This window comes from Loxodonta africana, chromosome 26 (assembly GCF_030014295.1).
Source record: "Loxodonta africana isolate mLoxAfr1 chromosome 26, mLoxAfr1.hap2, whole genome shotgun sequence".
In the NCBI taxonomy this organism is placed as follows: Eukaryota; Metazoa; Chordata; class Mammalia; order Proboscidea; family Elephantidae; genus Loxodonta; species Loxodonta africana.
The window spans coordinates 36,647,065-36,671,661 of NC_087367.1; the positions used below are offsets into that span (position 1 = coordinate 36,647,065).

The 24,597-nt window shown below is 43.9% G+C and overlaps 1 protein-coding gene across 2 annotated transcripts in view; it reads left to right on the plus strand.

Annotated features, from left to right (window-relative positions):
* The first annotated feature begins 3,218 nt into the window (after positions 1-3,218).
* Positions 3,219-24,597, plus strand: part of GALNT14 (polypeptide N-acetylgalactosaminyltransferase 14) — a 499,360-nt gene continuing 477,981 nt past the window's right edge. For both annotated transcript variants that reach the window (XM_064277243.1, XM_064277244.1), the window contains exon 1: positions 3,219-3,758. In XM_064277243.1, the coding sequence (XP_064133313.1) occupies positions 3,630-3,758 (129 nt within the window). In that variant the 5' untranslated portion in view covers positions 3,219-3,629. The remainder of the gene's footprint in view (positions 3,759-24,597) is intronic.

Consider the following 24,597-nt stretch of genomic DNA (forward strand, 5'->3'; position numbering starts at 1 on the left):
CTTTTTTTCCCCATAGTCGCTTGGATTAATCGCCAGTGATAGCTAACCCCTCACTAGGAAGAAATGTGCTGTGCATTGCTTAAGCTGGTTATTTAAGTTTTAAAAATCTCTCTGAGAATGGGAGACCCCTGTGTAGGCTGGGCCCCCAGAGAGACCTACAGGTCCGGCCCTTGCATGGAGGCTCCCCTGGCTTCTAGATGTATCAAGTCCCACCTGAAATCTATTTCAATCTTAATGACATTTGTTGGTTTGACAACCCAGACTAACATGCCCTTTGGCTGAATCAGGCAATGACACTTAGCAAAACGGGATTTCCTTGAACGCTTCCATAAGCCCAGGGGATCTTCCTCACTTGAGTGGAGGGCAAGATATTGATTCAAGAAACAAGCACCTTGAAACAAAATCTCTGCTGTCCCAAGTGTCGCAGGCCCAGTATGGAACTACCCTCACTTCAGGGCCTCCGTTACTCCACATGCCAAACAGAATGTAGCTCCTCAGCGCCTCAGCAGCAGGCAGTGTGGTGCTGCACCATCTCGTAAGCTTGGCGGTGGTGTTGTGTAACTGTCTGCCATCTGTTACTCAGGAGCAGCATTGCAAAGTGCTGAGCAACGGACTACGGTGTTGCCATGAGATGCAGTTTCTGCCTGGAGCTGACAGCGTCTCAGCAGCTTGCCTGGGGGTCCCCTGCAGAGCCAGCTGTAGAACTCTTTTCAGGCCCAAGTCAGCTGGTCCAAGGTTAGAATTCTGGAAGAGAAGGACTCTAGAGCCAGGGATCCACGCACATGCTGCAGGGATAGATTCTGCTGCTGCGACCTACCCATCCACCTGGCACCAGGCAGCTTTGTCTTCTGGCCAAAGCAGTAGCTGGGGAGCCTACCCCAATCTTTCAGTGGATAGAGTTTAATAAAGGCAAATGCTGACTATTCCCAGGCTTCTGTGTGATGGTTTGGGAGCTCAGCTGAATCTTGAGATGGGATGGCAAGACAGTGTTCAGTTTTTCTGGGATGTTTCAGTTCCATGGCTGCTCCCCACCAAAAACTTATAGTCTGGCCAAGAACTCTTTGCGTTTGTGAGGCAGGACAGCTCTGAGGCTGAGAGACAAAGCACCAAACACAGGAGACTGAACAGATGTCTTCATTTCTGACTTGACTTTGGGGGACTCCTCTTCACTGGAGAAGTAAATCTCAAGCCCTGCTTTTACACCTGCCCTACCTCCAGTCAGTACGTGAGCTTCTGACATGCTGAGTTCTGTAAGGGGTGGGGGGGGGGGCAGAGACATGGCAGCTGCAGTAGTGGGCTTATCATTCTTTTCTCCCCAAGAAAGTTGATGAGGTAAGCATCCCTTCAACTAAGGCTGCATACATTAAAATGGCACAGCTCCACAGCCACTGCTACTCAGACAGAAGCAAGGCATTTTCTTATCCTTTTTGATCTGTCAGATAATACCAACACCTTACATTAAACTTTTAGAACTATTCGCACTCATGTTAGAGGAAGTATTATTATCCCCATTTTACAGACAAGGAATCTAATGCTCAAGGAAGACGTGATGGTTAATATTGTGGGTCAACTTGGTTGGGCCATGATTCTCAGTGTTTAGATGTGATCACTCCCATGACAGGATTTGCTGTGAGTAGCCAACCAGTTGAAAGGGAGTTTCCTTGGGAGTGTGGCTTACATCTGAATATGAGCAGGCCTTCTGGCTTTTTGCTGCTCTGAATCCTGCCTCTGTCTTCTGCTCATCTGACCTCCAGTTCTTGGGACTTGCGCTATCAGCTTATCTGCCCATCTTGGGATTCCCCAGTCTTCACAGCCTATGAGAGAGAGCCCTGCTCTCTCACCTGCCAATCTTGAGTTTGCCAGGCCCTGCAGTTATGTGAATCAGGAGAAGCCTGAGGTCTTGCCTGCCAATCTTGGAATTTGTTGATCTTTACAGCCCTGCTCTCCGACCTGTGGATGTTGGGTTCACCAGTCCCTGGGGCTATGTGAATCAGAAGCAGCCTCTATTCTGATCCATGGACTTGGGATGTTCCAGCCTCTGCAATCTCTCGATTCATTTCCCCCATATAAATCTCTCTCTCTCTATATATTTATATGTTTTACTGGCTTTGCTTCTATAGAGAACCCAGCCTAAGACAGAAGGTAAGTGACTTACCCAAGATTAGCACAGTTCCTGGCAAAGCTAGGCCTAAAACCCCTTGTTTTTGTTCATTACCGTTAAGTTGATTCTGACTAATGGTGACCATGTGTGAAGAGCAGAACTGCTCCATAGGGCTTTCAAGGCTGTGATATTTTGGATGCAGATTACCAGGCCTGTCTTCCAGGGGCTTCTGGGTGGATTTGAATTGTCAGCCAGTCTGTTAGTAGTTGAGTGCTAAACTGTTTGTGCCACCCAGGGACCCTAGGACCTGTAGACCAGTGATATCACTATTATTCTAGTAGGCTAGTTAAGACCCACATGGGGATGGCATTCAGAATTTGCTATGCCTCGGTGAAGGTAGTTTTAATTTGGAAGTGAGAGGAGGATGCTTTTCCCGAAGGCATTTGGGAAAGGTCTTTTGAGGAACCCCCTGTGGTTGACCCAACTTTGGACTCCCTTTTTTGCAAGCACAGAGCCCTGACGCTCGCAGGGCAAGAAAATCCTTAAGGGAGATAACTGCACTTCTATTTTTCAAAAAGAATTTCTTTAAAGTTAAATTTAGAGAGGATCGGCATTCCATTAAGCAGAAAAAGTTGCCAAGCACCTGCAGGCAGGCATAGAAAAACCCTAGAGAGTTGGTTGAATTTGGCCTTGACCCTGAAAAGCCAGGAGAGTAAACTTGGGTTTGGGCAACAGCCTCACCAGTGCCCCAGCACCAACTCCTGGAGGGCAGGACCCAGGTGTGAGTGTCACGTGTGCCCCCGGTGGGAGCAGAAGGGCCTCCCAGGCACAGCTCCGCCTGGCGCGGGCGGGGCCTTCGGTCCCAGCGTGCGGCTGGGGGTGGGGAGCTAGGGGTGGAGGGCATCTTCTGGTGCGGGGTCCCCACCGAGCCCCGCTTCAACGCAGCATGGCTCCTGAGCTGCTCCCTCGACTCGGCGCGGGACGCGCCGGAACACCGCGCGCCTCGGTCGGCTGGTGGCGGTAGCGCCCCCTCTCAAAGCCCAGCTCGTTCCCCCCCACCCCCGACTTCGTGGAGTGGTCTGTCTGTGGTGCCAGCTCTCCCCTCTCGTCCCTCTCCTCTCTTTTCCCTCCAGTCCCGCCTTCCTCGTGCTCCTCTCGGAGTGCCCGGCACAGCGACGGATTGCTTCTCCTCCGCTGCTTCAGTCAATTTCCCTCTCAGCAACGGCAGACAAGACAGCGGGGGCGGCGATGGCCGCGGCGTGGGAAGCATCTCGGCTGCTGCCGCGCTTCCCGGGCTAGAGCCGGGGTCCAGCTTGCCTGCGGTGCCCCAGGGCACCCGTGCCCCCACCTCTGCTTGCTTCTCTCTGAAGAGGGCGGGGAGTCTTGCAGGATCCCGTCGCTCCTCCACCTTGATCCTCGGAGTGCCCTCCCCAGAGGGAGGCGCTCTCCCGGGCTCTTGCCCTGCAGACCTTCACCGCCGAGGGGTGCCCCAGGGACGTAGCGTTGCGAAGAGAAGGCTAAAGGGACCATGCGGCGCCTGTCTCGCCGACTGGCGCTGCCGATCTTCGGGGTGCTCTGGATCACGGTGCTGCTGTTCTTCTGGGTAACCAAAAGGAAGTTGGAAGTGCCGACGGGACCTGAAGTGCAGACCCCCAAGGTACCGGGTTTGGCGGCGCGCGGGGCAGTGCTTTGACTGAGGGCGCGCAGTTCGCGCAGGGTTTGCAGGCTCCCGGGAGGCCAGGGCCGGGGGTCTGGATGCTGCGAGCAGGTAACCAGGAGCCGCATGCGGCTACAGTGTGATATTTCCAGATTTTAAAAAACTCGGGGCCATCACGGGTCCCGCGGTGCGTGTGAGTGGGTATGGGTGGTGGGCGCGCGCTCGCGGTGAGAGCGTGGCTCCCCACTTGAGCTGCGCGCGGGGGCGGGGGGGAGGCTGCGGCCGAGAGGCCGAGGGGTTGGCGGCCAGTGGACACCGCGAGACAGTCGCAGGCGGTTGGGTCCGGTAGATCTGCGGGTGCAGGCTCTGGCGAGAAGTCTGGCGGCTGTGTTGATCTCCTTCCCGCGGCTGCCAGGCCCGACAAGCGGAGTCTGGAGGCCCTGCGTGCGCCGCGCGCGCTTGTGAGTCGCGGGGGAGCGCCCAGCAGCCTTCCAAGCGGCTGCTGCCCAGACCCACCCGGCTTTTTGCCAGTCCAGCTTTATAACTGCTCCCGAATCCTTCGGGAAGTTGAAAGCGCCCTGAAGGCCACTAAAGAGCCTGTAAAAACAGTCTCTTAGGTATTGGTGGGGAGTTGGGGAAATGACAATCTAGGGGCCTTTCCAACTCCTGGCCACTTAGTTCGTCTGAGCTGAGCCATTTCACCCTCTAGACTCACTCTTACTTTTAGATTCAGAGCCTCCATTCTTCACTCTCCATCCCAGCCACAGGCCTGGTCGTGGGGCATGGAAGGGGGTCTCTAAGGGAATTCCTGGCCAGCCAGGCAACGTTTATGAATTTGATCTAGAGCAGCCCTCGACGGGCAGGGAAAAAGCCCTGGAGGAGCTCGTGGTCCAAAGTAGGATACAAAGGGGGGGAGGGAGGAGGAGCCAAGCTAGTAAGTACTGCGCAGAGAGCCTGCTATGTGCCGAATATTTAGTGGGTGCTTTCTTCACAAGTCGTTATTTGAGTTGAGTGGTATTATCCTTTTTATACATTAGGAAACTGATTGAGAGACTTTAATGTGCCTTAAGCTACTCTACTGGTTTGAACTAAGACCTAGGATATTCAGGATGTTTCCGCTATATTGTCTCTCAGATTCCCTTTTAACTAAATCTTCTGGCACTTATGTTTTGGAGACTTACCAATACTCAGTTGAGTTCAGCAAACATTAACTGAGCACCTGTCATGTGCCAGGCAATGTGCTAAGTGTTATGGGTGCACAGATGCAGTACTTACTCCTTGGGGGTGGAGGATTCACTCTTATGTGGACCAGGATCATACACTGCTGAGAGCGAAGATGGCTCAATTTCTTGGAAGCCTGGGGACTTCCTGGAGAAGGAGGGACTAACAGAACTGAGTTGGGAAGATGAACAGGTTTTCAGGTCAGTCAGTAGGGAGGGCATTCGAGGTAGAGGTTAACTGCAGGAAACAGGTTCAGAGGAATGACACAGCATGTTGTGCAAGTTTGGCATAATTTGAGTGTAAAGCACGTGGAGAGCTGCAGAGATGAGTTTGGGGAGGTATATAGGGATCATATCATACAGGACCTTGTGGGCTTTAGGGGCCGTGAAAGGGTTTCAAGCAGGCGAATGGTGTGGTCAGTCTGGTGACTTCAAATAGCCTTTGTAGCACCAGATCAATTTTCTCAGTCACCTCAGGCCCTGCCAATAGAGCTGGAGAGTTTTTCTTCTTTTCCCTCCTCCTTGTGATGCAGTTAATTCTGTCTGCAGGGACGTGAACTTTCTCCGGTCTGCCTTGAACTTCATTACCTTAAGCTTGCTTATTCTAGTTTACATCAGGTGGGCTTCGGGGGCTGCTGTGATGAGCACACTCTGTGCCTGTCCTTTGGATGGAGACTCTCAAAGTTCCTGGTTGAGACAGAATTATAAGCAGATGAGTACAGTACTTTAGGCAGGAGTGGTCTAATAAGAGACGGCTGGACATAGTGTGGAATCACAGAAGAAGGGTTTTTCTCGTTTTGATCATTTGCTCTTTTCGTCTTAATATTTTATTCTGTCTTTTCCCTGTTTTCTGTATTCTTCTCCTATAACTGAATTCCTTTTTGTCTGATGAGTTCTATAGGCTTAAGAAATCTTGATACCTCTTATTATTAGGCTTCCTTATTTTTTGTTAGTATGTTTGTATGTATGACTTTCTGGGTCCACGTTTATGCATTGTGTGTATTCGTGGATGTATTTCGTTTCTGGCAGATGAGTGTCCATCTGTAGTTTAGTGTATACGTATCTGAGGAGAGAAGGAGAGAGACAGAGAAATCCTCTCTCGGATAGTGCCAGAACAATTTTATTCCCCATGGCATGTCCGAAGGAGTGTAGTGGTTCCCAAACCTGGGAACCACCTGGCTAACTTGTTTAAAATGCAGATTCTTGGACTTCATTGCAGATTTTCTGGTTCTTTGGGTTTGAGAGAAGGTTCTGGAATCAATATTTTTACAAATGCTCCAAGTGATTCTGATGCAGCTTATTGATGGATGGCTTTTGGGCTTGACTAAGAATACCAAGTCTGTTCAGGTTTTGCTGAACCCAAATGCTGGTCCCAAATGTAGGGGTAAATATCTGGTGAATATAGCCAAATGATCTCATTCTTCTTGAGTTTGCTCATGGACCTAGCTTATGTGAGCACATGTACTCACTCGTGTGCAAGTAACCACAGCTAGCATTTGTAGAGTGCCTTACCAATTCACCAGTTCCATTTCCTATGTATCAGCTCATTTAATCATCACACAACCACTTAAGGTAGATAATATTTTTATGTAAATAAGATTGGGTAAAGGGGCTAAATAATTATCCCAAGTTAACAAAGCTGCTAAGTGGCAGAGTCAGGATGAGAATGGAACAGGAGTGTTCTGAGAACTCCCATCCATGTTCTTTCCATGCCACTAACTGGGTGGTGCAAATGTTTAACCTGCTCGGCTGCTAACCAAAAGGTTGGAGGTTTAAGTCCACCCAGAAGAAAGGCCTGGTGATTTACTTCTGAAATACCATCTATTGAAAACCCTGTGGAACACGGTTCTACTCTGACACACATCAGGTTGCTCTGAATCAGAATTGACTCCACAGTAACTGGTTTAAGCCGCATGGACTGCCTACCTCCGCACTTGGACGTGATGCAGTGAGATTGGGGATGTTTACAGAGTGCCCTCCCCACCCCATTTCCAGTGCTTTGATGGTGCCTCCCTAGACCCTCACCCTAGGAGAGCTCTGGAAAGGTTGGTGTAATTCGGGGGGATGCTAAGGCAGGAACCACCTCAGAAGGAAATTCTGCTTTGCCCCTGGAGAGGTGGCTTCTCTGGTTGGCTGAAGTGCACCTGGTGGGGAGGGTCCGATGGGAGCTGGGTGGTTGCAGTGCTGTCGGCTTAGGAGTCATTTGCCAGTGCAATTTTGGGAGTTACTGATGGGAACATTTGTCTGTTGTAGGGGAAAATGTCGGGTTTTGAGTGAGCTCAGTACACTAGATTTTCCTAGGAAATGCTCATGCCTGATCCTGGGGAGAGCCCTTGCCTTAGACATGTTAAAACCTCTGGGGATGGGGGAGTTCATTCTGCCTAGGCTTCTTCCCAGTGGATGAGGTCAGTGTTTATTTATTCATTTATTTTACCACAGTAGGAGCAATGGGCCCCTTTCCCTAAAAATATTCAGAGAAGTTGGGAATGGTGTAGGGATTTGAGAGGAGGGCTGTGCAGAGGTTCCTCGGTGGGGAACTTCCAACTCTAAGGTTCGATGGGGCCAATTGCCTTTTCCGGGCTGGGACATGGGAGGGTTTACACTGCAGGTTCTAGTTAAGGGCTCCAGATCCTTCCTAGTTCTTCCTCACAGTGTTAGCAAATGGCCCAATTTACTTAGTGATGGGATCTTCAAAGTAGGCCTAATAACACAATAAAATCTATGTCCAGTTACAATCCAGGTGATATGGAGAAGCTTGCTGCACTCCTGGTTTAAAAAAACTGTTTTTTTTTCTTAGTTTCAAGAAGGGTTGGTTCTATTAATAGCTCAAGTAAAGATGTCTTTAAGTTTGACTTTTTAATGTCGATTTGATTCTTTTACTGGATTCCCTCCCTTGCCCTCCAAACTCAGCAAAACTCTAATTCCTAATTGAAAATCATGTAACAAGTTTGATGTTTTAATTCAAACTGTATTTTAGAGATAAGTACTAAGCCACTGAAAAGCACCTGAAAAATGTTTTCATTTCTTTTCCCCCCTATCATTTCTTTGCCATTTGGAGACTTATACAATAACTGACAGAATGAGAATAAAACAAAATAGAATAAAGACAGCAAATTTGTCTCTTTGCTTCCAAGAAACTAAATTTAGTCCAGGGGCTTAGGGCTTAGTAAAAGCAAAAGAATCATAGGCCTGAAGGTAGTTTTTGAAGGTTTTAGAAATGTATAGGCTTAGAATAAAGAGCCTTGGGCCCATGTAAATGTATTTGCACTGTACTAGAAATGCAGCAAACACTATTAAAAAATAGCTTGTCTTCCTGTTGCATTTGCATACCACCCATGCCTTAAGTATATGACACAATTATTTTATTCTCGACTTAGTAGATAACTTCTCCCATTAAAAAAAATCATAAATCTAAGAGAGAGCTTATGAATCTGCTGATGCTCACTGTGTGCATGCTGGCCTCCATCCAAGGTATTTTAACTCTGCCGTGACCAGGACTCCATTATCAGATGCATGTTGGTCCTTTGGTTTTCTTCTGTTATGTGCTAACGCCTGCACTGGGGCTGTGCTGTTTCTGCTCTAAGGCAGTCCCAGCGAGCCGGCCTTGGGGACAGTGAAATCTGGAGGCCCACACTATTGTCTTGCTCCTACAGCAGCTACTGTGAGAGGCAGGGAAATACTGGAGTATAGGGTGGAATCTCGGGCTAAAACCTTGGTTTTCAAGAAGTAAAAAACCAAAACCAAACCCATTGCCATTGAGTTGATTCCGACTAAAAGCATCCCTATTTAAAAAAAAAAAAAAAATCCCTATAGGACAGAGTAAAACTGCCCCATAGGGTTTCCAAGGCTGTAAATCTTTATGGAAGCAGATTGTCACATCTTTCTCCTGCAGAGAGGCTGGTGGGTTTGAACTGCTGACCTTTCATTTAGTTTCTTAGTACTTAACAACTGCATCACCAGAGATCCTTTTTCAAGAAGTAGCAAGCCTTTAGTTTCTGGAGAGCAACAAGTTCTTTTTTATTTTTTTTGAGGTTTTTCTTTTTTTAAATTTTTATCATGCTTCAAGTGAAAGTTTACAAATCAAGTCAGTCTCTCATACAAAAATTTAGATACACCTTTGTATATATTACTAGTTGTTCTCCCCCTAATGAGGTAGCATACTCTTCCTCTCCACGCTGTATTTGTGTTCATTCAGCCACCTTCTGTCCCCCTCTGCCTTCTCTTCTCCCCTCCAGAAAGGAGCTGCCCACAAGTCCCATGTGTCTACTTGATCCAAGAAGCTCACTCCTCACCAGTATAATTTTCTATCTTATAGTCCAGTCCAATCCCTGTCTGAAGAATTGGCTTTGGGAATGATTCCTGTCTTGGGCTAACAGAAGGTCTGGCAACCATGACCTCTGGGGTCCTGCTAGTCTCAGTCAGACCATTAAGTCTCGTCTTTTTATAAGAACTGCCCTCCTGCTCCTTCGGGGTTCTCTGTTGTGTTCCCTGTCCGGGCAGTCATCGGTTGTAGCCAGGCACCATCTAGTTCTTCTGGTATCAGGCTGATGTAGTCTCTGATTTATGTGGCCCTTTCTGTCTCCTGAGCTCATAATTACCTTGTGTCTTTGGTGTTCTTCCTTCTCCTTTGCTCCAGGTGGGTTGAGACCAATTGATGCATCTTAGATGGCCACTTGCTAACTTTTAAGACCTCAGCCGCCATTCTCCAAAGTGGGATGCAGAATGTTTTCTTAATAGATTTTATTATTACAACTGACTTAGATGTCCTCTGAAACCATGGTCCACAAACCTCTGTCCCTGCTACCCTGGCCTTCGAGGCATTCATTCAGGAAACTTCTTTGCTTTTGGTTTAGTCCAGTTGTGCTGACCTCTCCTGTGTTGTATTTTTTCTTTCCCTTCAGCTAAAATAGATCTTGTCTACTATCTAGTGACTACCCCTCTCCCTGTCTCGTTCCCCACTCTTGTAACCATCAAAGAATATTTTCTTCTCTGTTTAAACTATTTCTTGAGTTCTTATAATAGTGGTCTCATACAATATTTGTCCTTTTGCAACTGACTAATTTCACTCAGCATAATGCTTTCCGGATTCCTCCATGTTATGAAATGTTTCACAGATTCATCATAGTTCTTTATCGATGGGTAGCATTCCATTGTGTGAATATACCATAATTTATTTATCCGTTCATCTATTGATGGGCATCTTGGTTGCTTCCATCTTTTTGCTATTGTAACCAGTGCTGCAATGAACATGGGTGTGCACATATCTATTTGTGTAAAGGCTCTTATTTCTCTAGGATATATTCCAAGGAGTGGGATTGCTAGATCATATGGTAGTTCTACTTCTAGCTTTTTAAGAAAGCACCAAATCGATTTCCAAAGTGGTTGTAGCACTTTACATTGCCACCAGCAGTGTATAAGTGCTCCAGTCTCTCCACAACCTCTCCAACATTTCTTATTTTGTGTATTTTGGATCAATGCCAGCCTTTTTGGAGTGAGATGGAAATCGTACTGTAGTTTTGATTTGCATTTCTCTAATGGCTAATGATCATGAGCATTTCCTTATGTATCTGTTAGCTACCTGAGTGTCTTCTTTAGTGAAGTGCCTGTTCATATCCTTTGCCCAATTGGGTTATTTGTCTTTTTGTTGTTGAGTTTTTTGTAGTATCACGTAGATTTTAGAGATCAGATGCTGATTGGAAATGTCATAGCTAAAAACTTTTTCCCAGTCTCTCAAAAAAGTCTCTAGGTTGTCTTTTTACTCTTTTGGTGAAGTCTTTGGATGGGCATAGGTGTTTGATTTTTAGGAGCTCCCAGTTATCTAGTTTCTCTTCTAGTGTTTGTACATTCTTAGTAATGTTTTGTGTACTGTTTATGCCATGTATTAGGGCTCCTAGCATTGTCCTTATTTTTTCTTACATGATCTTTAGTGTTTTAAATTTTATATTTAGGTCTTTGATACATTTTGAGTTAGTTTTTGTGCATGGTGTGAGGTATGGTCTTGTTTCATTTTTTTTTTTTTTTAGCAGATGGATATCCAGTTACGCCAGCACCATTTGTTAAAGAAACTGTCTTTTCCCCAATTAACTGACTTTGGGCCTTTGTCAAAAATCAGCTACTCATATCTGAATGGGTTTATGTCTGGATTCTCAATTCTGTTCTATTGGGCTATGTATCTGTAGTTGTACAAGTACCAGGGTGTTTTGACTACTGTGATGGTATAATAGGTTCTAAAATCAGGTAGCGTGAGGCCTCCCACTTTGTTCTTCTTTTTCAGTAATGCTTTACTTATCCGAGGCCTCTTTCCCTTCCATATGAAGTTGGTGATTTGTTTCTCCATCTCATTAAAAAGTGTTGTTGAAGCTTGGATTGGAATTGCATTGTATCTATAGGTCACTTTTAGTAGAATAGACGTTTTTACAATGTTGACTCTTCCTATCCGTGAGCAAAGTATGTTTTCCCACTTATGTAAATCTCTTTTGGTTTCTTATAGTAGTGTCTTGTAGTATTCTTTGTATAGGTCTTTTACATCTCTGGTAAGATTTATTCCTAAGTATTTTATCTTCTTGGGGGCTACTGTGAATGGTATTGATCTGATGATTTCCTCTTTGATGTTCTTTTTGTTGGTGTAGAGGAATCCAACTGATTTTTGCATGTTTATCTTGTATCCTGATACTGTGCTCAACTCTTCTATTTTTAGTAGTTTTCTTGAGGATTCTTTAGGGTTTTCTGTGTATAGGATCATGTCTTATGCAAATAGAGATGCTTTTACTTCTTCCTTGCCAACCTGGATGCGCTTTATTTCTTTATCTAGCCTAATTGCTCTGGCTAGGACCTCCAGCACAATGTTGAATAAGAACAGTGATAAAGGGCACCCTTGTCTGGTTCCTGTTCTTAAGGGGAATGCTTTCAGACTCTTTCCATTTAGGATGATGTTAGTTGTTGGCTTTGTAGGAATGCCCTTTATTATGATGAGAAGTTTTCCTTCTATTCCTATTTTGCTAATAGATTTTATGATGAATTGGTGTTGAACTTTGTCAAATGCCTTTTCTGCATCAATTGATAAAATCATGTGGTTCTTGTCGTTTTATTTTTATGGTGGATTACATTGACTATTTTTCTAATGTTGAACCATCTCTGAATAAAAAAAAAAAATTTTTTTTTTTTTATTCAGTACCTGGTATGAATCCCAGTTGGTCATGGTGAATTATTTTTTTGATATGTTGTTGAATTCTATTGGCTAGAATTTTGTTGAGGATTTTTGCCCTTAAGTTTGTGAGGGATATAGGTCTGTAATTTTCTTTTTTTGTAGTGTCTTTACTTGGTATGGGTATCAGGGATTTGCTGGCTCCACAGAATGACCTTGGGGGTATTCCATCGTTTTCTATGATCTGAAATACCTTCAGTAGTAGTGGTGAAAGTTTGGTAGAACGCCCCATTGAAGCCATCTGGGCCAGGGCTTTTTTTGGTTGGAAGTTTTTTGATTACCTTTTCAATCTCTTCTTTCATTATGGATTTATTTAGTTGTGTTCTACCTCTGTTTGTGTTAATTTAGGTAGGTAGTGTGTTTCTAGAAATTCATCCATTTCTTCTAGGTTTTCAAATTTGTTAGACTGCACTTTTTCCTAGTAATCTGATATGATTCTGTTGTGATGTCACCGATCTCATTTATTATTCAGGTTGTTTGCTTCCTCTTCTGTTTTCTTTTGTCAGTTTGGCCAATGGTTTATCAATTTTGTTAGTTTTTTCAAAGAACAAGCTTTTGGTGTTTTTAACTTTTTCAATTGTTTTTATGTTCTCTATTTCATTTAATTCTGCTCTAATATTTACTTTTTGCTTTCTTCTGGTGCCTTAGGGTTTCTTTTGTTGCTCTCTTTCTGTTTGTTCAAGTTGTAGGAATAATTCTTTGAATTTGGCCCTTCTTTTTGTATGTGTGCATTTATTAATATAAATCAACCTCTGAGCACTACTTTAGCTGTGTCCCAAAGGTTCTGATAGGAAGTATTTTCATTCTTATCGGATTCTGTGAATTTATTTATTCCATCCTTAATGCCTTGTATAACCCAGTCATTTTTGAGCAGTTTCTAAGTGTTTGACTTCTTTTCCCTGCTTTTCCTGTTATTGATTTCTACTTTTATGGCCTTATGGTCAGAGAAGATGTTTTGTAATATTTCAATGCTTTGGATTCTGTTAAGTCTTTCTTTATGACCTAGTAAGTGGCCTGTTGTAAAGAATGTTGCATGTGTGCTAGAAAAGAATGTATACTTGGCTTCTGTTGGGTGGAGTGAGTGTTCTGTATATGTCTAGGAGGTCAAGTTGGTTGATTTTGGCATTTAGATCTTCCGTGTCTTTATTGAGCTTCTTTCTGGATGTTCTGTCCTTCACTGAAAGTGGTATGTTGAAGTCTCCAACTATTATTGTGGAGCTGTCTATCTCTCTTTTCAATGCTGTTGCAGTTTATTTTATGTACCTTGAAGCCCTGTCAGTGGGTGCATAAATATTTAATATGGTTATATCCTCCTGGTCTATTGTCCCTTTAAGCATTGTATAGTGCCATTCCTTATACATGGTGTTGGATATAACTTTAAAGTCTATTTTATCAGAAATTACTATTGCCACTTCTGCTCTTTTTTGATTGTGGTTTGCCTGATCTATTTTTTTCCATTCTTTGGGTTTTTGTTTGTGTCTCTAAGTCTAAGGTGTGTCTCTTGTAGGCAGCATATAGAAGGATCGTGTTTTTTTAATCCATTCTGCTACTTTCTGTCTCTTGATTGGTGCATTTAGTCCATTTACATTCAGCGTAATTATGGATAGGTATGCGTTTAATGCTGTCATTTTGATGTCTTTTTTTTTGGTGTGTTGTTGACAGTTTCTATTTCCCACATAAATATTTTGTGCTGAGTAGTTTATATATTTTCTAAGTTTAAACCTAACTTTTATTTCTTTATATCGCCTTGACTTCCTCTCTGTACGAAAAATCTATGACTACATTTCTTAGTCCCTCTTTGCTGTTTTAATGTTGTCTTCTTTTACATAGTGACTTTGCTGTTTCCTGGTGTTGAGTGTTTTTTTTTAATCTTGATTTATTTTTGTGGGTTCCCTGTCTGGGTTGACATCTGGTTGCTCTGTCATGTGTTCTAGTCTTGGGTTGATATATGATATTATTGATTTTCTAAGCAGAGGACTCCCTTTAGTATTTATTGTAGTTTTGGTTTTGTTTTTACTAATTCTCTAAAGTTCTGTTTATCTGGAAATGTCATAATTCCACCTTCATATTTGAGAGACAATTTTGCTGAATATATGATTCTTGGCTGGCAGTTTTTTCCTTCAATGCTTTATATAAGTCATCCCATTACCTTCTTGCCTGCATGATTTCTGCCAAGTAGTCCGAGCTTATTGTTATTGACTCTCCTTTTTTGTAGGTGACTTTTTGTTTATCCCTAGCCACTCTTAAAATTCTCTCTTTATCTTTGTTTTTGGCAAGTTTGATTATAATATGTCTTGGTGACTTTCTTTTGAGCTCTTTATGTGGAGTTGAAGAACATCTTGCATAGATATCTTCTCATCTTTCATAATATCAGGGAAGTTTTCTTCCAAGAAATCTTCAACAATTCTCTCTGTTATCCCTCCCTTTCTGGTACTCCAATCACTCACAGAGTATTTCTCTTGATAGACTCCCACGTAATTCTTAAGGTTTCTTCAATTTTTGAAATTCTTTTATCTGGTTTTTCTTAGCATATTGTAGTGCCAAGTGTTTAACTTCAATCTCACTAATTCTGCCTTCCAATTCCTCAATTCTGCTCCTCTGTCTTTCTATTGAGGTGTCTAATTCTGTAATTTTATTGTTAATCTGAATTTCTGTTTGCTGTCTCTCTATGGATTCTTGCAGCTTATTCAATTTTTCATCATGTTCTTGAATAACCTGTTAATTTCTTCAACTGCTTTATCTGTGTGTTCCTTGGCTTGTTCTGCATTTTGCCTGATCTCGTTCCTGATGTCTTAAAGGGTTCTGTATATTAATCTTTTGTATTCTGCATCTGGCAATTCCAGGAAGACATCTTCATCTGGAAGATTCCTTGATTCTTTGTTTTGAGAGCTTGTTGTAGCAATCATGGTCTGCTTCTCTATGTGATTTGGTATTGACTATTGTCTCTAAGCCATCTGTCTGTTATCGTATTAGTTTATTTTATGTTTGCTTACTGTATCCTGCAAACTCTGGTGACGTAGTGGTTAAGTGCTCCAGCTGCTAACCTAAAGGCTGGCAGTTCAAATTCAGCAGGCACTCCTTGGAAACTCTATGGGGCAGTTCTACTCTGTCCTATAAGGTTGCTGAGTTGGAATTGACTCGACAGCACCAGGTTTTTTTTTTTTTTTTTTGGTTTACTGTATCCTAGCTTCTTGCTTTGTTTTGTTTTGATATGCCCAGATAGGCTTCTTGAGTGAGCTAGCTTGATTATTTTCACCCTTGAAGCTCTAACGTCCTGTCACCAGATTGCTAGGGCTGGTACTGGGTATATAAGCTTAGGAGCCCATTCACTTTTCTTGTATGGATTCAGCTCAGGTGTCCAGGTAGTTGGTTATTAAGTGTGTGGTACAGCTCTCCTACAGTCTTACAGGGGTGGGGGTGATTGGTGTAGGTGCAGGTATATGGCTGCAGCAGGGGTTCACACTCTGAACAAGGCAGGGGGCTGACAACCATTCCCCGAGTGTCTGTGAGGAAAGCACATCCCTGTTTCTTAGAGTGCACGGGTGGGTGGGTTCTGCAGCTGGACCATGCGCACCCAATGCTTTTTGTTGTAAGGACTGAGAGGTACCACTTATCCTCGGGCCCCAGTCGTGGGTGGCTAGGTGGCGTGGGTGGAGCCACCAGTCCTTAGACCCCAATATTGGTAGGTAAGGACCTTGTTTAATAGGCAAAGTGGTGTCAACCATCAAACACCCACTTCTCCACCAGAGCTGAAATAGTTGTGGTCTGCTAACAAGCGCCTATTCTCCTGAAATGGGTCCACACAGGTTCATGTAGGGGTGAAAGGTATTCAAAGTCCGCAGACCATTTGTGCCTGGACAGGAGACGCTTCTGTCCTGAGCTCCCTAGCTTAATGGAGCTGGCAGATTATCTTTCCCCCCAATTATGAATTTATTCCTTCTCCAAGGCTGGGAGAATGGCTCAAGGTGCACAGCAGGACCTATCTCAGGCCCAGGTAATTGACAACCAGTGAAGCCAACTTGGGGGCTGGGGGCTAGTAAAATAAACACAAGTACTTAGTTTTTGCCAAGAGCACTGTTCTTCTCTGGTTCCAGAGGTGTGAGTAGCTGATGGCTGTCTTTCCAACAAGTTCTTTTTTAACCCTGAGCCCCACATGGTGGAAATTTGTCTGAGGCCGTTGTTGGCTTCCTTGAGGTTCTAGCAATGGCCAAGGTCTTGTGCAGAGTCAGGCCTTTGGGCATCAGTACAGAGTCCCTGGGGCATTGAGTCTGATGACTTTCCCAGCCCGTACTCTCTCCCAAGTCAGGCAGGACTCCCTCTCCAGGGACCCAGGAACCTCTTGTTTTGGAGAATCTCTGGGCTGCTGTCTTTAACACTTGTGATTTTGGAAACAAAGACTGAGAAATCTGTGTCTCTAACTTCTTCTGAGGCACAGACTGATATCTGCTCAAATCAGGGAAGACTAAGGAGCAAAAGGAGTCTCTGGGTGGTACAAATTGTTAACCAAAGGACTGGAGGTTTGAGTATACCCAGAGGCGCCTCGGAAGTAAGGCCTGGTGACCTACTTCTGAAAAATCATTCATTGAAAACCATATGGAGACCAGTTCTACTCTGACACATCTGGAGTCGCCATAAGTTGGACTCAACTCCATAGCAACTGGTAAGAGGTAAAAATAGGCAGAAAATATAAATTAATGTCCCTGTCAAAAGCCTCCCAGCCCTGTCTAGAAACTACCCTTTTTCAAGGTTGCTCATCTGTTCGTATCATTTCAAAGTGTTAATTTCCACTTATCAGAGGTCATTTATAAACTGAATACGGAGAAAACAAAGCTGCCGCTGGTTGATGCAAAAGGCCCAGGGACTCCAACCAGCCTAGTTTGCATGCCACTTGGTTTTTGTCTTTTGCCTAAACCCTCCTTCTCCACACCTCCTTTGTCCCAAATTTTCAAAATAATTTTATCCATCATCAAACACCCAGGAACACATTTTGAAGCAATGTGTGGCTTGTGTCCTTTTTGGAATTCTAGTATTTACAATGTCGTCACTCTGCCAGAGTGTCTCAATGTCTCAGATACATTTTTGGAAAGTAATCTGAATTAGGAAGCAGGGACAGATCCAGAGCTGCTCTCTCAGTGCGAGTCTATGACCTCTGCCGTGGCTTTTGCACACACTACCCCAGAGAAGCTGCATTATAGACCTGCCATCTGTTTGGGGGCACAAGTCTGCAACTGGCTGTTGACTTCCCACATCCCTGCAGTTATGCTGAGTGGGTATAGGCCTTCCTCCTTGTTGTGGGCACTCAAAGGCTCACATTCTCACCGTTGTTGTTGCTGTTGTTGGATGCTCTCGAGTTGATTTCAACTCATGGAGACCCAGTGTGACAGAGTACAACTGCCCCATAAGGTTTCCTAGGCTGTAATCTTCATGGGAGCAGATTGACAGGTCTTTTCTCCAGCAGAGGGGTTGGGTTGGTTTGAGTCTTTCGGTTAGCAGCCTGGTGCTTAGCCATTGCACCACCAGGTCTCTTGTAGCATAGAAGGAGTAAATGGCCTGGCAGGTAAGTGCTGTTTCACGGAATTCTGTTTTTTATTTTGCTCTGGGCCGTTTTGGGTTAATTGTGAATAACTCTGAAATGAGACCTTATGGCTATAAATGATTAAACCACAGGTACTCTCTGTGTCTTACTTTTCTTTTAATTATTTTACCAGAAACGCTAGAGTAACCAAAAATAAATCAGTCTTTGAGTCCTCAGATATTGAGTTGATTAAGAAAGAAACCCTTTGGGATACTGAAGAACACACACATACAGACACACATGTGCCTGTGCGCGCACGCACACACACACGCACACACAGTCTTACCTTGGGGGAATTCTGCAGAAGCTCCCGAAATCTGCTGGCTCTGGTATTTTCGTATTTCACAGTAAATGGCCTGATATGACCTTCTGGGGAACTAGTCTTTGCATTTGGCAGTGGCTGCAGCCATCACAGGACCTAACGAACACTAGGAAGCTAATTGAGGGAGAGAGAGAAAGAGACCTCTAAGGTGTGAGAAATTATGTACCACTTAGGGAGTGCTCTTCCCTTCTGTGCTTCTTTCCACTCTTTCCCTCCTCCCCTCAACTCATTCTTTCTCCTTAGTTGCATCTCCTGAATTAGCTAGTGGGCTGTGGAGGGTAGAGCCCCAGGGTACTTGGTCAGCCTGTCTAGGAGAGGTCGGCAGGGGCAGTACTGGCCATAGAAGCCCAGTGCTCCCTGTAAGCTCCAGGGTCAGAAGCAGCAGCCTCACCAGTCATGGGAGGTACAGGGGCAGCCCTGAAAACAAGGGCAGTTTTTTCCAAAGGAGGGAAGTAGCCACTTTGAGCCACCCAGAGCCATTCAGGTACCCAATCTGCTCAAATCCTCCTTATCAGTGAGAGCCCTTGTGGCAGGGAACAAGGAGCCATCTGATCCACTGCCTTCTGGACAATGCTGATTTCAAGTACAAAGCCTCTTCTGCATACCATTTCTGAGAGACAAGATTAGACACTTAAAAAAAAATTCTCCTCATGTCACTTGTGGAAACCTGGTGGTGTAGTGGTTAAGTGCTACGGCTGCTAACCAAAAAGGTCGGCAGTTCGAATCTACCAGGTGCTCCTTGGAAACTCTGTGGAGCAGTTCTGCTCCGTCCTATAGGGTCACTATGAGTCAGAATGGACTCGACAGCAACGGGTTTTTGCATGTCACTTGTCTTCTTAACTGTAAAAGCATGACAAAGATCTTTCAAGGAAATGTAGGAGAATAGCAGCACACTCAAATGTTCCCGCCATTGGATTTGAATCCCGAGATGAAGAGAACCACCCCAGCTGCCTTCTTTCTAATGATTCTGCTATTTAAAAACACAATTTGCCTCTCATTCCAAGCCAGGAGATAAGTGGAAGATGTGTGCAGAACCTTTATGACCACTGCTACACCTTGACAAACTCTCTCCAAAGAGGTCAACTGTCCCTATTCTCTGTTCTCAGTAAGGTTTGGGAAATTAGGATTTTTTTTTTTTCACTAATGATCTGGGCTGAAGATTTATGTAGCTTCTCTCATTTCCCTAATAACACTCTAATCATTCATTTCTTCCCCCAGCCATAGAGAGCCTGGTCCAATCAATATTTATGCCCCAATCACTCGCAGCTGCAACATGCAGGCATATGGACGCCAAATTCCTTGATGACCATTGAAAAATTATCTAGTGCCTATATTTCAGGCTCATTGTTCTCTAGGATCTCATGGAGATCAGACTGCATGGTCTGTGGATTAATTGAGCCCCAGATAACTGGCTATTAATGTATGACTGATTGATGGCTGCCAGCTGGGTGCTGAGTTGACCAACACCCTGATGGTGAGCAGGTGGTCTTTATCAGAAGAGGAATTGGCTGAAGACCCCACTAATTAAAGGGTGAATCTGGGAAGGGAAGATAAGAGGTAGCTTCTTCCCTGCCCCCTCCACCCAGTTTTGTGATGTTTCACAGTTTACAGAGCATTTATATTCACAAATGCCTCATTTGATCTTTACTGCAACACTGTGATGTAGATGTTGTTATTATTGTTAATATTTTCTAGTTTTACAAAGTATGATGAATCTGAGGTTGTAAGGGGGAGGGGACTTTGGCAAGCACAGTTAGCGAATAGGTGGGCTTGGACCCAGTTTTTTGACTTTAAAACCTGTAGTGTTCCTATTATGGCCATGTTAAACCTCTGGTTAGATTCCTTTTCCAGGGGGAAATGACATATATTTTACGTATGCATGTATCAACCAGCTGATGTCAAGTCAATTCAGACTCATAGCGACCCTATGTGTGTCAGAGTAGAACTGTGCTTCATGGGGTTTTTAATGGCGTATTTTCGAGCAGTAGTTCACCAGGCCTTTCTTCAGAGGTGCCTCTGGGTGACCTCAAACCTCCAACCTTTTGGTTAGCAGCTAAGTGCATTAACTGTTAGCAGTATCCAGGGAATCCTATATGTTGTTGTTAGATGCTTTCAAGTCGATCGACTTCTAGCTACCCCATGTGACAGGGTAGAACTGCTGCATAGGGTTAACCCCCAACCCCAGTTACCTAGGCTGTAATCTTTACAGCATTCAGAAGAAGCCATGGAACAAGGGATCTCCTTGCTGATATCAGATGGATCTTGGCTGAAAGCAGAGAATACCAGAAAGATGTTTAGCTGTGTTTTACTGACTATGCAAAGGCATTCGAACTGTCTGGATCACAACAAATTATATATAACATTTCAAAAAAATGGGAATTCCAGAATACTAACTGTGCCTATGCAGAATGTGTGCATAGACTAAGAGGCAGTTGTTCAAATAGAACAAGGGGATACTAAGTGGTTTAAAGTCAGAAGAGGTGTGATTCAGGGTTGTAGCCTTTTAACATACTCAATCTGTATGCTGAGCGCATAATCCGAGAAGCCAGACGATATGAAGAAGAACATGGCATCAGGACTGAAGGAAGACTTGGTAACAGCCTGCAATATGCAGATGACACAACTTTGATTGTGGAAAGTGAAGAGGACTTGAAGTACTTACTGATGAAGATCAAAGACTACAGCCTTCAGTATGGATTACACCTCAACATAAAACAAAAATCCTCACAACTGGACCAACAAGCAACATCATGATAAATGGAGAAAAGATTGAAGTTGCAAAGAATTTCATTTTACTTGGATCCACAATCTATGCCCATGGAAACAGCAGTCAAGAAATCAAATGGTGTTTTTGCACTGGGTAAATCTGTTGCAAAAGACCTCTTCAAAGTGTTACAAAGCAAAGATGTCACTTTAAGGACTAAGGTGCCCCTGACGCAAGCCCTGGTGTTTTTGATCACCTCATATGTATGCAAAAGCTGGACAATGAATAAGGAAGACTGAAGAAAATTTGATGCATTTGAATTATGGTGTTGGTGAAGAATATTGAATATACCATGGACTTCCAGAAGAATGAACAAGTCTGTCTTGGAAAAAGTACAGCCATTATGCTCCTTAGGAGCGAGGATGGCAAGACTTCGTCTCATGTATTTTGAACCTGACCAGTTGCTGGAGAAGGACATCATGCTTGGTAAGGTAGGGGGTTAGCAAAAAAGAGGAAGACCCTGGATGAGATGGATTGACACAGTGGCTGCATCCGTGGCTCAAACATAACAATGATTGTGAGGATGGCGCGGGACCGGGCAGTATTTCCTTCTGTTGTACATAGGGTGCCTATAAGTCAGAATTGACTGGATGGCACCTAACAACAACAACAATCTTGATGGAGGAGATCACCAGATTGTCTGCAGAGCCACAGGGTGCCTTTGTACCATCAACCGTTAGGTTAGCAGTCGAGCGAGCGCTTAGCCGTTGTGCCTATTACATGTATATTTTCATATGGAAAAAACACTAGAGCTCGTGCTGGGAAATGACTCCCTACCTCTGGTAAAACGCTAGAATTGGTTTTCTACACACAGAAGGAAACTGAGGATCAGATAAGGCAAAATGCAAAACCAGTCTCTCAGCTGGTTACTCGAGGGCCAGGGAGACTTTAAGTTTTCTTCCAGGATAAACCAAATTTAACCCACTTGGCAGTCCCTTCTGAAACATTCCACAGGCCACTGCCTTCTTCAATGGGAAAATGCTGGAGTTGAAGCCTGGAGGCAGAGGATGTCTCATGATAAGTGGAAGGAGGCCTCCCACCCCCTCAGTTCCATTGTCAGGTATGAGCCCACATTTGGCACCTCTCTCCTGGCCCAGAAGGGTTTGACAGCAGGAAATTAGGCACTACTGTCATTCATGAGGCTGCTTCAAGTCAGAAGTCAACAGGATTGTGGAATTAAGGCAGAAACTTTGATCTGAATCCCCTTCATGATGAATATGGCCCTTAAACAATCAGAAGCTATTCCTGTCTGAGAGGAAAAAGGTCATCTGAAAGAAACTATTGTACCCTATTTCAAATGCAAGGCAGGTAAGTGGGGAATGATTCCAGTCAAGTGACTCTAGAAGATCCCAGCATCTCCCTTAGCTCCTGCCCTCTCTAAGACAGAGAGCACCCTGCCTGTATCTTGCTGTTTCACCTTGAAAGCTGGTAGATGATTGCTTAGTTCTGCTGGGTGGTTGACTGCTGGTTCTACCCAGTTATTTCTTTGTGGTGGTTTGGAGGTTGGCTGTGACTAATGTAGTTGTTGCCAAAGTGTATGTTTTAATTTAGGAAAGTATAAAATCAAGTATAAAATTGGATCGACAACAGTGGCTGCAACAATGAGCTCAAGCATAACAACCATTGTAAGGATGGCGCAGGACCGGGCAGTGTTTCGTTCTGTTGTGCATAGGGTCGCAATGAATCGGAACCAACTCGACGGCACCTAACAACAACAACAACAACATAAAATCAGGAGGCTGATTATGTCTTCCTGGGTATTTTGTCAGCAATTAGCATACGCTGCCAGAGGACTCATGGTGGTGCTTTTGTTATATGGCCTGAATGACAAAGTTTACTATGAGATCCTGAGCAAAAAAATGACTTTCACTGTTGACTGTTTCTACCAAGCATGGCAATATTAAAAGGTACTTTATTTTTAAAGACTGTGCATGGAGTAAGAATAAAAGAAATGTAAACCTAGATAATTCTGATATTTTCTCTATCCACTCAGAGGTCCTGAAGGTTTTGTAATCATTTACTTAGTTCTGGATCAGATCAACTTCCTGCCTCTCTTAAAACCGAGATTATGGTTTCTGGCTCCAGATTTTAGCTTTTCTCTTAAATCTGTGTTTATATTTTAGAAAACTTGATGACAGTGTTTACTATGACTGAACATATATATATCCCCTCCCTACAGTTTCACTGTACCCAACAGAAATGCATACATATTTTCAATGAATGTCATGCAGTAGAATTAGAGTCAGAAAAGTGTTTTTAATAAAGGACCATGTCATGGATTGAATTGTGTCCCCCCCAAAAAAAAAAATTTTTTTTTTCTAAAATATGCGTCAATTTGGTTCACAGTATTGTGTGGTTGTCCTCCATTTTGTGATTTTCATTTTATATTAAAGAGGATTAGGGTGGAATTGTAACACCCTTACTAAGTTCACAATCCTGATCCAATGTAAAGGGAGTTTTCCTAGGGTGTGGCCTGCCCCACCTTTTATTTTACCAGGGATAAAAGCAAAGGGAAGCAAGCAGAGATTGGGGACCTCATACTGCCAAGAAAGCAGTGCCGAGAGCAGAGCAAGACCTTTGGACCTGAGGTTCCTGCACTGAGATGCTCCCAGACCAAAGGAAGGCTGATGACAAGGACCTTCCTCCAGAGCCGACACAGAGACAAAGGCTTCCCCTGGAGCCAGCACCCTGATTTTGGACTTCTAGCCTACTGGACTGTGAGAGAATAAACTTGTTAAAGCCATCCACTTGTGATATTTCTGTTATAGCAGCCCTAAGACAGACCAGATAGTAGATATTTTAATTTTTGCCAGCCATATGATCTATGATGTAACTACTCAGCTCTGCTGTTATAGTGTGAAAGAGAAGACATGAATGTGTGGCCGCATTCCAATGAAACTCTATTTATGGACATTGAAATTTGAATTTCATGTAATCTCCACGTCATGAAATATTAGTCGCCTTTTGATACTTTTCCCTGAACTTTTAAATATGTGTAATCCATTTTTAGTTTCCAGGTGTTAGGCTGGATTTGTCCCGTGGGCTGTCAGATATCATTTATGTAAAAGTACAGGAGCAGGTAAAACTAAGGTTACAAGTCAGTTTCATGGTTACCTTTGGTTGGAGTTAGTGACAGGAAGGGAGTAAGAAAGCATTTCTAGGGGACGGGTAGTGTTCAATTACTTGCCCTGGGTGCTGGTAACATAGGTGTGCTCACTTTGTGAAAATTTATTGTGTATATTCCACTTCAATAAAAAGTTGAAAAAGAAAACTGAACTGAGTGTGTGGCTTCTGACGCCAGGTTTAACACCTCATGTAGGATCAGAGCCTAGCAGTTTTCACTCTTTATGGCCACTAGTTTCTACCCCATGAATAACAGTGTTTGTGAGAAAAGTCTTGACTTGTCTTTCCAACTTCTAAAAAATTACTTCCTTTTATAGAAAGCAAGGCAGTTAACAATCAGTGTGGCACAGGCATTAGCCGACTAAAGTGTGTGCTGAGTTTTAAGGCATTAGTTGCTGAACCATGGGATATGGGGGGTGGTCCTCAGGGAGAGCAGAGGCATTGGAAGGGTATTCAGGACTCTGGGAATCAGACTGTATACAGCTGGTAAGGCTGCCCCACAGGAGCCCTGGTGGCACAGTACTTAAAGCACTCAGCTGCTAACTGACAGTTCGGTGGTTTAAACCCACCAGCCGCTCCATGGAGAAAGATACGGCAGTCTGTTTCTGTAAAGATTACAGCCTTGGAAACC